Source organism: Lycium ferocissimum, chromosome 4 (genome assembly GCF_029784015.1).
Source record: "Lycium ferocissimum isolate CSIRO_LF1 chromosome 4, AGI_CSIRO_Lferr_CH_V1, whole genome shotgun sequence".
Classification (NCBI taxonomy): Eukaryota; Viridiplantae; Streptophyta; class Magnoliopsida; order Solanales; family Solanaceae; genus Lycium; species Lycium ferocissimum.
This window is the reverse complement of record NC_081345.1, coordinates 57936343-57951583: the sequence shown is the minus strand read 5'-3', so window position 1 is coordinate 57951583 and position 15241 is coordinate 57936343. Positions and strand designations below refer to the sequence as shown.

General features: G+C 39.3%; 1 protein-coding gene and 1 long non-coding RNA gene across 2 annotated transcripts in view; one reads left to right on the top strand and one right to left on the bottom strand.

Moving 5' to 3' along the window:
- The window catches only part of LOC132054892 (uncharacterized), a 2569-nt gene extending 1778 nt beyond the window's left edge, over positions 1-791 (bottom strand). Inside the window, exon 1 of the long non-coding RNA XR_009414395.1 lies at positions 414-791. This is a non-coding gene — a long non-coding RNA (uncharacterized LOC132054892). The remainder of the gene's footprint in view (positions 1-413) is intronic.
- A 6440-nt stretch (positions 792-7231) lies between these two features.
- LOC132054238 (uncharacterized) lies at positions 7232-10335 on the top strand. Its single transcript, XM_059446282.1, has 5 exons — positions 7232-7272; positions 9093-9190; positions 9445-9636; positions 9765-9847; positions 9931-10335. The coding sequence occupies exons 1-5, from the start codon at positions 7232-7234 to the stop codon at positions 10333-10335; spliced, it is 819 nt and encodes a 272-aa protein (XP_059302265.1).
- Positions 10336-15241: the final 4906 nt, after the last annotated feature.

Here is a 15241-nt window from a genome sequence, read left to right as displayed (position 1 = left end):
TTTTTATAGTATGAAAAGTTCACATTTTCATTCAATAAAGAACTTTTAAAAAAAGGAGACACACATCTAAAGTAAGGTTTTCAAAGGAGACATACCTTAATTAAGCCTTACGTAATTATTACTCCAGAGACATAGACATTTCATGTATTTATTACTCCAGACTTGAATTATTCCCTTTTAGATGCTCTTGTATGTCTTAGACTAGACACTGGGGGTATTATTATTGTTCCGCACTATCTTTACTACATGTATATATATATATATATATATATATATATCGTGACACTTACGTATCTATTCTTTTCCACTTGATTGATTATGTATTTATGTCTTTATTTATTGTTGGGTTGAGGGTTCTCTTACCGAGGTGGAAAGGTAAGTGCCCGCACAGCTTAGGCAAAATAGGTCGTGACATTGGTCTCTTGGGAAATTTGAAGTATTCAAGTACAGTACTGTGTTTGTTGGGTTCTATGCTTGAAAGATTAACTTTAAGTTTGCATTACATATTGATGAGATGAGTATAATTTCATGGAATTTTTATGCCATTTCCCCTTACTAAACTGAATGCCTCAACTACTGTGTATCAGATTTCTCTAATGAATTAGTGATAGTCCCCAAAGAATGAACCTGTTGAATATATTGGTGTATGCCCTCTGTATTGGTGTGTATGCATGTATGTTCGAGTTTGATAAAAATGAATGTTATGCCTTGCTTGCTTACACTGCCTCTCTTCTCCTCCTTCCTTTCTATTCAATATGATTATGATTGAATATACATCAGGTATATACAATATATATGCCCTTATATACGTCGATATATATTGGATTGTATATCGTGTATACCCATGGTATATCAAGCTATTGGTATGGATTGAGACTGATATGAGTCGGATTGGGCCTATCCCTTTAAACACCCTTTTCTCCTCATAGTTTATTTGGGCATTGCCTTTGCAATTTACACATGTCTGTTTGATTGGGCCTACTGTTTTCTTTGAGATATGATGAGTTTGTCTTTGCTGAGTCTTATTTTCTAGGCCTTTGCTGCTCACTCCAATATGATACACTGAAATACATTGGATATATATATATATATATATATATATACACACACACACACATAGTATACGTGATTGTGACTGAGTGTTTTAAATTCATATTAAGTTAATTGCTAAGTGTATATAGTCTCTAACCTCTATTTTCTTTTTTCCCTCCCTCTTTTGCATGAATTTTGCAATGTGTGCCACTCGGGCTAAATTCCTATGAACCACTGTTGGGCCAGAGGCCCAACATCTTCTTCTTCATTGAGTCTGAACCTGCGAAGGCCCAATCATGGGTGAAAATGGTTAACTGGCGAGCCTACCTTCCCTTCTTTGTTTTTATTTATATGTATATGATGTATGTAAGAATGCTGGTATAAATATTGGAACCCGAATGCTTAGAACTTAGACAAATCGCGTAGAACGTATTAGGAAACTTTCAAACGATTTTCAAATTAGACCCAACAAAGATAAATGTTGCATAAAACATGACAAATAATTTTCTTTAAACTTGACAATATCTTTATAAATTGGGAACGAAATACGAGACATATGGATGTCTAAGAATACCAATTTTTTGAAGTAAAAACATGCTGTTTTGGATTGGTTTGCCTTGTACAAAAAGGCTTGAAATGATTTTTGAGACTTAAAGGATCAAAAGGCTGATTTCATGAAATAGTATTATAGACAAAAAAAAAAAATGGATTTCAAAATGGGAAAGACTTAAGTATTTTCAAATCTTTTGGGGCTAAACCCAAAGCTTATGTCATTCAAACAAAGGAGATATACTTGAACTTTAGTTTGAAGAAGGGTTTTAAGTGGGATATGGTTGACCTTAAAAAAAGCACAGAAATTGAATAAAGTACTATGAGCCTTTTATGTCTACTTGTATAAATCATGGCATATTTTCAAAAGAAACACATTTATCTATTGCTAAATAAAGTTATAAGGACCGAAGACATGACATTGGACCAAAGAGTGGAACTCTACCTAAGAGGAATCTTAAGTGTGTTTTGGTCCGAAAATGAAATGACTTTAAACCCTTATACATATTTTCAAAAGAAATCTAATCCTTTTTTAATAAAGGAATTTTTTCCAAAAGGGAAAATGTTTATGATATGCCATGATAGTTTTACAAGAAATAAAATCATTTTAGAAAATAATTACACTTAATCACACATTGAAGCTCGAAGGTTAACGTATTCTAGGGATCCTTAATACTAGGGTGCTTAAAACCTTCCCTAGGGGATCACTAGAACCCTTACCTCGAACTCTGATTTTTAAAGGATTTTTCTCTTGTTTGAATAAACTCTTTAACTTGGTTTTCCTAATTTATTTATTTTGGGTAAATAAAGGATTCTTATTAATACCAAAGTGAATCATTACAAAGCAAAACCAGGGCTGACCACCTGATATCTCTAATCAAAACAGACTATGCTAGATTTTACATGTAGCCTAACTACAAGCTAGTGCCAAAATTCTGAACTTTCTAAGCAAAATTAGAACTCGATCGACCAAGCAGTGATAGACGGCAACAATTTAGATAGTCTTCGGGGCATGACATTAAGTGAGGCCGATTGATCTTGCCATTTCGGATAGAGATTACTGAATGTGGATATGTATAGCAATTTCTCTGAACGAGTTTATCACTCTTGTACCTCCCATGTTGGAATCGATCCCGTTCCTCTCCCTCCAAATAGCATTAATCACACAAGCAAAGACGATTACCATCGGCTAACCTCTCCCCTCTTGCAAGTTCTTCTTTTAGCCCGTACGGATACCCGATCAGTTCCTCATGCCAAACTCCTATATGTCTTTGAAATCCTAGTCATAGTAAGAGTCTATGCCACAGTGCACTTGTAATAGGGCAAGAGAAAAACAAGTGGTCGAAGGTCTCAACTGGTGCACTGCAGAAAACACAACTTTGGGGTACTTGAATTCCGAATTTATGTAGCCTCTCAACTGTTGCCAACCTTTTTTGAGCTGCCAGCCATAAGGTGAATTTATGTCTAGGGTGTATGCAAGGTAACAAAGTTAAACACTTCTAAGGAGCTCTTGGAAGAATAGGAAGCAAGGACAGATACACACTTTTGATACAGAACTTACATCCCTTGACCATAGTGGCCATTCTAGAGTGTAGATTGCCTTGTAGATGTGGATTTTGGGTAAATAGCTTCCTGGTTTCTATGATCTTCCTTATCACCCAAGTTGCATTAGCAGGTATGCTACAATGCTCTACTATTTCTTGCTTTAAGTAGTAGCTATGCACCCATTTGACCCAGAGGCAGTCCTTTTTTTCACTAATTGCCCACAACCTGTTTCCTTCTTTGCTTTGTTCCATAACCCCGTGTTCATGATATTGAGTCCCAGGTGCAGCTTGAGGTACGGGTTTTAGCCAAAGACACCAGTGCCTTCCTTGTGATTTCTGCAGTACCAAACCAAAGAAAGGATCTACATACATCCTCCACTAACTTCAGGACTCTTCTAGGGAGCACAAAGATTTGGTCCGTGGATACGTATGCCAAATAACAAATGTCGATTTGAGTCTACCGACGCAGGACGGCTGACTTGGCAGACCAACACCTTACCCTCTCTGTTATTTTTTCCACTAAGGGAAGGCACTGTGCTATAGACAGTTTCTTGGATGACCAGGGCACACGTAAGTATTTGAAGGGAAGGGTTCCTTCATTGTATCCCAGGGCATTCAGAATCTGCTGTTTTACTTCAGGCTTTGCACCAGACATGTATATAGAGCTTTTGTCTGCATTTGCTTAGAGCCTAGATACTGCAGAGAACCTCCTAAAAGCATCTTGGATCAGTTGGAAGTTCAGCCTTACAGCATAGGAGCAGGTCATCCGCTAAGCTTTTACACCTTGGATGAAACTTGAAGGCCCTATTAGTGATCATTAAACTCAGTTCCCTTTGCAAGTATTCCATTGCTATCACAAATAGATAGGGTGACATTGGATCACCCTGCCTAATACCTCTTTTGCCAGGGAAAGGTTTAGGCAATCCTCCATTTATGACCAAGGAGTAGGAAACTGTAGACATACACTCCATTGTCCATTTAATAAACTTGTAGGGGAAGCCAAGCTCAGCCATCATACTTTGCAGAAAGCACCATTCTATGGAATCATATGCTTTTCTCAAATCCACCTTCATTACACATCTAGGGGATAATCCTTTCCTTGAGTACCACTTGAATAGTTCGTGACTAAATAGGATATTATCAATGATGCTCCTACCCTCATGAAGAAGAAGGATTAAGAAAAGAGTGATAATTGTTCCTATAATAGTCTTGATCCTATTGGTCAGCACTTTTGTTACTATTTTGTAGAAAGTGGTACAACAGGCAATGGGTGTATAGTCTTTGACATGGGTTGGGTTTGTAACTTTTGGGACAAAGGTGATGGCAGTACCACTAAAAGCTTTTAGCATTTTACTAGAGTGGAAGAACTCTGTCACAGCTCCCAGGACATCCTCTTTCACTATTTCCAGTTCTTGGTAAAGAATTCAATGGGGTATCCATCAACACCAGGGGATTTGTCATATGGCATACCTTTAATAGCATTCAAAAATTTCAGTATCTGTAACCCCCTTAACCAGTGCACACTTCTGAAAGTAAGACAGACATGGTCCTCTCCTTATAGTGTCAGAATTTGGAACAGGCATTTCTTCAGCACTAGACCCCATCAATTTAGTGAAAAAGGAGACAAACTCATTTTCAACTTCCTCAGGATCAGTAATCTTAGAGCCCCTTTCATCATATATAGAGGTGATATGGTTTCTACTTGCCCTTATTTTGCATTGAGCATGAAAAAACTTAGAATTAGCATCCCCACTTTTGATCCAGGTGGCCACACAGATTTCTGTCTCCAGGCTAACGGCTCAATAGTGCTCCATTTAGTAATTTCCTCTAGTAATTCTTTCTCCCTCTCTATCAAATACTGATTAGTTGGCTGATTGTTCAAAGAGGATTGAATAATCTCCAGTGTCTGTCTAGCATTTAGTAGTCTCTGACTATAAAAGGCCATATAAGTATTTAGCCCTCTCGAAATTTTAACTCCTTTAAGTTTTTCAATTTCCTCCATGGTATATACATCTTTGTCCCGTTCACTATGTACGAAGTTGATCTCAAGATCTCAGTAAAATCAAGATGCATCATGACTGTGGCAAACAGTTTAAATGGCTTAGGTTTGGTCTGCCGTTGAGGATGATAGTGCATTAGAATAGGTGAATGATCTGACATCCCATGGTTAAGAAAGTCAGCATCCGCATCTGCATACAACTGTAGCCAATGAAAGTTGCCTAATGCCCAGTCAATTTTAGAGTACACTCGGCAGTCAGCTTGTTGTTTGCTACAGAAGGTAAAATGCCACCCTGTAGATTTTAAAGGGGTAAGCTGTAAAGTATCCACACAATCCCTGAAATCCTGTGTTTCAGTAGCTAATACAGGGCAACCAAGCCTATCCTCAGTTGACAACATGGTATTAAAGTCACCACTAAGCAAGGATGCTCCTTGTACCTGAGTACCTAATTGTACCAGCTCAGCCCATAGAGTCACTCTCTGTTGGACCTCATTCTTTGCATAAACCACAGTAAGGAATGTAGAAAAGGTAGGCCCTTCCACTTTACAATGGATAAGTTACTCAGTCACTGAGATTACCTGCACCTGAACACTTGTCTTCCAAATTAGCCAGATTCTACCATTATATGCCATGGGATAGTTACACACATGACCCCATCCCATAGCAACCTTATTCAAAATTCTGCGCAGCCTTTGGTTCTTTGACTCTAGTCTCTAGACACCCAAATACATCAATCTTATACTTTTGCAGAAAGAGTCTGAGCTCTTTTTGTTTGAGGGGTTGGTTTAAACCCCTCACATTCCATGTGGAGATGATCATGGGGGGTGAACAACACTAATAGCAGTGGTATCCATCTGAGAAGAGCATCCGTGAGCTCCATTCTCTTCAAGCACCTCAAAAGCATTACTAGTCTCAACAACAGGATGTTGCAGTGCACTAGAAGTTTCAGGCCTTAGTGGTTCCATTTGAGTGTTCACTTCTTCTTTTATTTCTTGTGGGGGGTCATTAGGAGTAGGAGCTGGGTGTAATAGTTGATCACCCCGCTCTTGTTCATCTCCTTTTGGTTCCTAAGTTTGAACTGGCACTCTGTTTCTTCTATTCCTTCTCCTTCTCCTCCTTCTAGGTCTCTCTTGAAATTCATTTTCCACTGGGTTTTGGACATTGTTCCAGCAGTTTTCCTCTAGGTGACCATACTTCATACAGGTTGCACAAAACTTAGGCTTCCAGTCATAGTAAACAATTTGATGAAGAGGACCTTCTGGTGTTTGCAATTCAATGGACTCCCTGAGTGGTTGAGAGACATCCACATCTACCAATATCCTGGCATAGGCTATTTTCTCCATATTGGCAGTAAATGTGTCTCTATATCTAGGCCTTCCAATAGCACTGGCCACCTTACTCAATGCTTCAATGGACCAATAGCCTACAGGAAGTCCAGAAAATACTACCCGTAGAGGTATGGAAGTGAGGCAATCCAGATCAAACTGGAAATCAATGGTCCATTTTTGAACGACAAGAGGCTTATTGTGAAATGTGTAAGGGCCTGCATCTAACACCTTCTCACAATCTTCCACAGAATCAAATCTAAAAATATAATAGCACTCATCGTGTGCTAAGATTTAGAGCTTTTGACCCCTTCCAAGTATTAGCAACATAAGCTTCCAATGATTTCACATAAGGCGTATCTCCAACAATATACCCAATTAGAGCAGTTTTCATGTAATCTTCTTAAGGTTTAATGTCCTCCGCATCACTATGAACATAAATTTTCCCATCCTTAGTTGTAGGAGGAACATAGTTGAGTGACTTACCCTTCTGTGCTAATCGATTGGCTCTATAGTCAGTGAGCTCGGGTGGAGTCGGTTGAGCTGAGGAATCTGAGAACTGAAGGCGTCGCACTGCCAGTGTCGTGGTGGTCGTTGGCCCGCCATATGACTCCAGGTGTAAGGAGCCTTGTGATGCCGACTCCGATCCACTGTCCTCACCCTCTTCCACAATGGATTGGAACTGTGTAGGTAAGAAACTACCGAATGTGAGTGGCGCCAACCGAGTCGATGAATTTCCATGAGGTGTGACCATCATTTTCGCGTTTGTTGCAGTTTTTTCGATGAGAGAAGACCGTTGGGGCATTGTTTTCAGTGATACAGTGTACGTTAGCAAGCCTCGCTTAACGTGCACCTAGAGAGAGAAACATTACTTAACCTTTTTGACTGTTGGGGCCGTATCTTTTCCTAATTTTTCGTAATGAATTAGGTGGTGACTCTAAAAATATGAAAATTCAAAAAGAGTCCACAACCTCGAAGTAGCTTTTATGCCTCGCGTAAAAGTGAACCATAACAGTATTTATAGTTGGCTATAATCACTTCTTGGAATTGCTTGAATAGATATGTCTTCATAGTTTGATTTAATAAACAATTAATAACAAGTCCTCATGGGAATGATACTCTACTTATCACTTTATTACTTATCGATCACGTACACGTGCGTGTGTGGTGGATATATTTCTCCCCTTTGAAATTGCAACTTGATAAATATGCTCAAATTAGAATTGGATAAGAGTCTGATCCACTACAAACATCATACACTGGCTCTTTTAAGAATCGCCCATTACGAGAGGAATCAAACATAGCTCCCACCCAGATCATATGAGGTTGTCGATGGGAAACATATTGTCTTCTTCACTAAAGAAGAAAACGACAACCTAGCCCCCAGATATACAAATGGACTGTTATAGGTATGTGCAAGTGAATCAGGTCTTCAATGATATAATTAGTAGTAATTGTTAAAATCATCCCAAGAAACGGAAATATAGGGGCTTATGACATGAAACATGTTTTCATCAACTTTGATAACCAAGAAGACCATCAAAATGTGAGCTCCAAAACCTTCATCACTTTGGGTCCAAACAATGTAATTAAGATCACCAAACAGACAACCAGACTTAAACCCGAGGATGAAAACTCCCATGCCCCTATTTGGATTACTCTACCAGATCTGCCATGGCGCTAATATGAGCATCACTATTATTAAAGCTACCATATAAAAGACTAGACCCATGACTTCCAAAGTTTGTGTGAAAATTGGTCTTAGATAAAATCATTGTGGCTGAAGTCACAGTGGAAGTCAAAAATTTAGAAGGGAGGCTGGAAATGTTTACTCAAAAAGTGGAGTATATATCCATTCCCTCATTTTGCTCTAATTGTAGATTCAAGGCCACTATGAGTGCTTGCAGATTATTACATCTTGAATTGGGATTTACTCTGGAAGAACATATATAAACAAAAGGAAGAAACATCACAACATTGGGCCACCCAACAATAACATACATAAAGAGTAAGGAAAAATCTATTGGGTTTTTTGGGTTTTCCCTTTCTATGTGGAATTGGATTAATAAAACCCAATTAAATTTGGACCAGGACACTTTTGTCCTAAAATTATTTATATATAGGATCAACTTAGGTTTTATTTCAACAATACAAGAGTGAATTTTATAGCAGCCATATAAAGAGAAAAACGTGAGAGAGAAAGCAGATTTTCGTTCAGAAATTTTCTACTACAGTAGTCCACTTTAAATTACGTTTCTCGATTTGTTAACCGTTGGATCGTGCTGAAATTTAAATTGGTGGTTCTCCACATCTAGTTCTTTTATTTCAATGGTGGAGATCGGATTTTGTGGTCGGTAGCTCAAGTTTAGAGTACGAACAATAGCTCATTTTTGGGGGTGATTTCTCTCTTTTTCTTCACTAGTTTTGGTAATATCTTTTATGTGTTGTTACTCCGTGTTTGGCGTAGATGTTGTAGCAATTTGGAGAACATTACTAAAATTCTTGTTGATTATAGTGGAGCTTTTGTGGGCCGGAGGTCCCATGGATGTTTCCTCTTCACCTTGAAGGGGTTTTACCATGTAAATTTGGTGTCTCTTGCATTAATTTACTTTTTCCTGCTTTCCTATTTTATTGTTGGGATAGTTCTTGTTCGAATTTCCTCACTACTGCTCCTGTTATTGTTACTCCTGATTGGTCCTTGCCTTTTGAGTTGATGTGTGATGCTAGTGGTTTCGTGATAGGTGCTGTCTTGGCCAGAGGCACAATAAAATTATGCACCCGATCTACTATGCTAATAGCATATTGAATGCGGCGTAGATGAATTACACGGTGACTGAACAAGAGCTGCTTGCTATAGTAAATGCTTTTGAGAAGTTTCGGTCCTATTTGTTGGGACCCAAGGTGGTGGTGTACACTGACTATGCTCCATTGAGATATCTGATGGCAAAGAAGGAAGCCAAGCCGTGACTGATTCGATGGTTCCTTTTGTTACAAGAGTTTGATTTCGAGGTAAAAGATCGAAAGGGGTCCGAAAATCAGGTTGCTGATCATCTCTCTAGGCTTGAGGAAACTGGGCTTCCAGCAGAAGAACTTTATATTGAAGATGCATTTTCGGATGAGAAAGTTTTGGATGCTTCTATGCAAGTGGCACCTTGGTATGCGGATTTTGCTAACTACTTGATGACTGGTGTCATTCCTAACGAGATCAAATCTTATTAGAAAAAGAAGTTTTGCGGGATGTTCGTCAGTACTATTGGGATGAACCATACTTATTCAGAACTTGCGCTGATAACATTATTCGGAATTGTGTCCCAGAGAGTGAAGTATTAAAGATTTTGAAGGCTTGCCACGACTCTCTAGTTGGGGGACATCATAGTGGTACGAGGACTGCTACAAAGGTTCTCGAATGTGGTTACTATTGGCCTGCTCTCTTCATGATGCTAATCTGATGGTGCGTTCTTGTGATCAGTGCCAACAGTAGGGGAATATTGGTAGGAGGCAAGAGATAACTATGAACTTCGTAATGGAAGTTGAGGTGTTCGATGTTTGGGGGATAGATTTTATGGGACCCTTTGTAAGCTCTGGAGGTATGAAGTACATCTTGGTGGTTGTTGACTATGTTTCTAAATGGGTAGAAGCTGTGGCTTTACCTAATAACGAAGCCAAGAGTGTCATGGGGTTCTTGAAAAAGAGCATATTTACTCGTTTTGGTACCCCAAGGGCGATAATCAGTGATGGTGGTTCTCACTTTTGCAACAGATCCTTTGCGGGATTGATGGAGAAGTATGGAGTCAAACATAGGGTGGAAACCCCTTATCATCCTCAGACAAGTGGGCAAGTGAAAGTCTCTAATCAGGAGATAAAGAGTATTTTAGCGAAACGGTGAATGCAAATAGAACTGATTGGCCCCGCAAGCTCGATGATGCTCTATGAGCTTACCGGACTGCCTTCAAGACTCCGATTGGGACTTTTCCTTTCAAGATAGTTTTTGGAAAAGCATGCCACTTGCCAGTTGAACTTGAACATAATGCCATGTGGGCCTTGAACAAATTGAACATGAATTGGGAAGAAGCGACCAAACTCAGGTTGTTTCAGCTCAACGAGATGGATGAATTCCGCTATCAGGCCTATGAAAGTGCAGCATTATACAAAGAGAGGATGAAGCAGCATCATGATAAGAAAATCCTGAAGCGGGAATTCTACAAGGGTGACCCCGTCCTGCTATTTAATTCTAAATTGAAACTGCTACCAGGAAAATTGAAATCACAGTGGCCAGGTCCCTTTAAAGTGGTAAGTGTCTCACCCCATAGAGCTATTGAATTGAAGTCCGAAGATGGAACTCGGACATTTAAGGTGAACGGGCAGAGGGTGAAGCACTACCATCGTATGATCTAAGGGGATAGAATTGTTGATCGATATCGGTTAAAACACCTTGGAACAAATGCGGACTTAGCGAGTCCTGAATGAGAGTAAATTGGTAACACCGTCGTACCGCAATGTTAAATCAAGCGCTTCATGGGATCAACCCATGTTTTAAAGCTTTCCTTAGAATAGTATAATGTTTGCTCATTTTGTAGGAAGCACAATTTTTCGACGGCCCAAGTACGGGCTGAAAAGTACATCCCGTACTATATTGAACGTGACGTACTTCATGCCCGTACTTAGTGAAGAAAATTTGGAAAATCACTGGAAACTATTGGTGAAGTACGAGATGAAAGAACGAGACGTACAAAGTACTACTCGTACTTTTTCCTTGTACCTGAACGAGGTGGCCAAGGTGATCACTGTAAGTTGAATGCCAAGTACGTGATATAATCTACGTTCCGTACTTTATTGTACGTCTCGTACATTAGTCACGTCTTTATCAGGTAAGTTTTTGAGATCACTGGAACTTCACAGCAAAGGACGTCCTGTATTTCATTGTACGGGACGTACCTTTTCCGTGAAAATTTAACATCGTAAAAAAAAAAAATTAAACGAAAATTTGAAAAATAAAGACCCCATCAGGTAAGTTTTTTTCCCTCCCCCACGTCAACTTTCCTTCCACCTTCCACCTATGATTTCACCCCATTAACAACCCATCAATACCTGCCATTATTGCAACCCATTACTCATAATCCACCTTATAATCTCACCATAGTACTCACAATCACTCAAACACCAAATTCCATCTTTTGTACCCGAAAAGTAGTGAGGGAAGGGAACTTGAAGGGATCTTTTGTATTGCGTACATTATTCTCGCTGTAATCTTGCTCACAGGTATGTTGATTTAAGTTCTTCCATTATTTTCCTTGATCATTGTAAGGGAGTACATATATTGAATCTTGTTACGGGAGCATTTATGGGTATAATTCGGGGCGGGGATTGGCATACTGTGGTTTATAGAACTCGTGGGGACAAATATTTCATATCCCCACTGGGTTGGAGAGCATTCCAACAATTGGTTTCAGTTGTGAAGCCTAAAGTTTTTATGCCCGCCAACTGCTCGATAAATTGTCTCAAAGGAAAACATTATGAAACAGGTCAAGTCTGAGTAACCCGCACCCCTTAATTAAAGCATGAAAGAAGTGATTTACGTGTTGGTGATGTTGTGTAAGTCGTCGTTAATCAATAGAAGGGTCTGATGGCAGTTCTTGAGAGTACGTGATGAATGTACGGGCCGTACTTGGTTGTACTTCGCGTACCTTGGTCACGTACCACAGTAGAAGATTACAAAGACGGCCTAGTTATACAACTGAAAGTATGTGGACAAAGGACGTCCCGTACTTTATTGTACGTCTCGTACCTTGATCACGTACTTCAGTGAAATGAAACAGAAACTTCTCAGGCTGTAAACTCTTAAGTACGTGCACAAAGTACGCCCCGTACATCAATGTACATCTTGTACCTTGTGCCCGTACTTCAAAATGCGCCCTGTACTTTGAATATACGGCTTACACAGCTGAACCACTGCATTTGCAAGCATAGAACTTATCGCTTCTTTCGTGATTCCTGTCTCAACTTTCTAACCCACATAATGTTTTCCTCAACAGGTATGCCACCCAAACACAGAGGTGGAAATTCTACACAAAGAAAGAGGGGCAGGGTTACTACAAGGCTTAAGGATATTCCCTCGGACCAAGATTTGTCTGAAGAGGACAATAGACCATTGAAACAATTGATAACCTTAGCTCGAGGCCGAGCTAACCCAGTAAAAGTGTCCTCCCAGTCTGAAGAGGAGGATTCCTCTAGCTCAGATACAGAAGGGTCTGAGCCGGAATGTCACGACCCAAACCGATGAGTCATGACGAGTGTCTGACCTTTAGCGACCAAACAACCCTACGCACATATCTGTATCTTACTAAACATCAAGCGCCCATAATGGCATAAACTGATCTAAAAAAAAAGGGAAACATCTAAACTCTATACAATCTGCATATATACACAAATATACTGAAGAATAGTGTAAGCCAGCTAGGCTGCTACACATACTGTACACAAGAGAATAGAAGCCGACAAGGCTACATCATCTGACTAATACATATAACTGTCTACAGACCTCTACTGGAATGAAAGTTGTAGAAAGGATGAGCCAGGGCCCCGTTATACCCATATGCATACATATCTCAAAAGGGTGGCATACTAAAACTGACTGCACCTCCGGATCAAATGGAGCACACTGACTAAGGCTAGATCTAGAGGTCTGCCGAGCCGAACCACACAATGCCGTCTACACCGTACCGCAAGCATGAACGCAGCCCCGAGCAACGGGGAGTCAGTACGGATAATGTACTGAGTATGTAAGGCATAAGAACAACATATATATACAAGAATCATGAATAAGATCTGAACTCATAAGCTGAAATGACTATCTACATGTACTTGTATGAACTAGTATCTGCCTGTATCTGCATAAATGCAACGTGTAACTGACAATGCTGCTATAGGAGCATAATATGCATACTCATGCCTATCAATGATGGTCACACATCTATATATGCGTGCCTGTATAACTCCTGGTATATGTGTGTATATAACGCCTGATACATGTGCGTATATAACGCCAGTCTCTTTTCTCATATCATATCAGCCTCTCTGCGACCATCATCATATACATTGCTGCGGTACTTCCAGCCTAATTCCCATATCATCATCATAGTGGTAAGGCGTGTATAACGCCTATATCTCTTCTCATACTTCACATATATCTAATATTCGCATATATAACGCCTTCTGGTCACGGGTCAATGCACATAAATATATAATGAATGTAATGCATGAGTAAACCGTATACATATAATTGGCTACATAAGACTGGACCCATGAACAGAAGAAACACTCATAAACTAGGTACATGAACATCAAAGACTGAAGTACTTCTAATGCTTCTAAGAGTAGAGTAATATGGAAGCTCGCTTACTCGCTTGTTGACTCATATCATAGGATCATGCCAAAGGAAAGAAAGGATAGCCTTAACATACCTTGACGTATATCAAATCGCCCAACCTCTACCTCTTGAACTTGTAAATCTACAATTGAGATAACATAGGCCTTAATTAGACTATTTGCCTCGCTTACTAACCATCTTTAAATACATATAGAGCTTAAAGAATTATAGACAACATTTTCCTTGTAAACTCAACAACCCTTAAACTTCCCATTCAATCCAACATCAACCACAACAATAATAACAACACTTATATACCTATATATATATATATATATATATATATATATATATATATATATATATATATATATATATATACACACTCAAATTTATCCCCAATCATCTCTTAAAATAGCCTCAAGTCACTACCTTGCCCTTCGTCAACTTACCACTTTCACAAATACCTTCTCCTATATATATATATATATATATATATATATATATATATATATATATATATATATATATATATATATATATATATATATACACTCAAATTTATCCCCAATCATCTCTTAAAATAGCCTCAAGTCACTACCTTGCCCTTTATCAACTTACCACTTCCACAAATACCTTCTCTTTACTTAAAATCACTAAAACTCTTGGTAAAAAACTCAAATACAAGGGTAGAAGTCGTTTACATACCTTGAGGGGTCTAAGATTCCAAAGATCAACTTCAACTCCAACCCCCTAAGCTTCACAACCTTGAAGAAACCATAGAAGCAACCTTCTTCTTCACAAGCTCGGGTTTTTACAGTGCTCGGATCTTACCAAATCTCCGCTATTATGATAGGAAATATTGGGAGTGAAAACATTAGGGTTTTTCTGATTTGGACTGGAGGAAAATAAGAAATAAGGTCGTGGCTCCTATATTTATACTTGGAATTAAAAAGGCTACAGCGGTCAGGTTCGATTGACGAGCCGGTCGACGACCCGTCGACGTGTCGACGGCCCGTCGACTTGCTCCGTCGACCTGCGCCTGCAAATACAAGGCTGTGGAACCCTGTCGATGTCGCACACCGACGGTCCGTCAACCATGTCGATGACCCGTCGACGATGACTTGTGTCTGCAGATTTTCTCTGATTCAGTTCAAATCGCGCCGATTCGATTCGTTCAACTTCTAACTCAGTAAATTGCCAGGAATACCTGCTGGTACCCTTGTACATAGGGTAAGACACTTTCTATCTTTAAAACTCAGGCTTGGGTCTCTATTCCAAAGGCATACTCGACTAGGAAACCATAGGTTCTACTACTACAAAAACAAGGGGTGTAACATTCTTCCCCCCTTAGAAACATTCATCCTCTAATGTTCGAACAATCCTGAGTTATAAAAATTTCGATAGAGTTTCCCCTACGCTAATA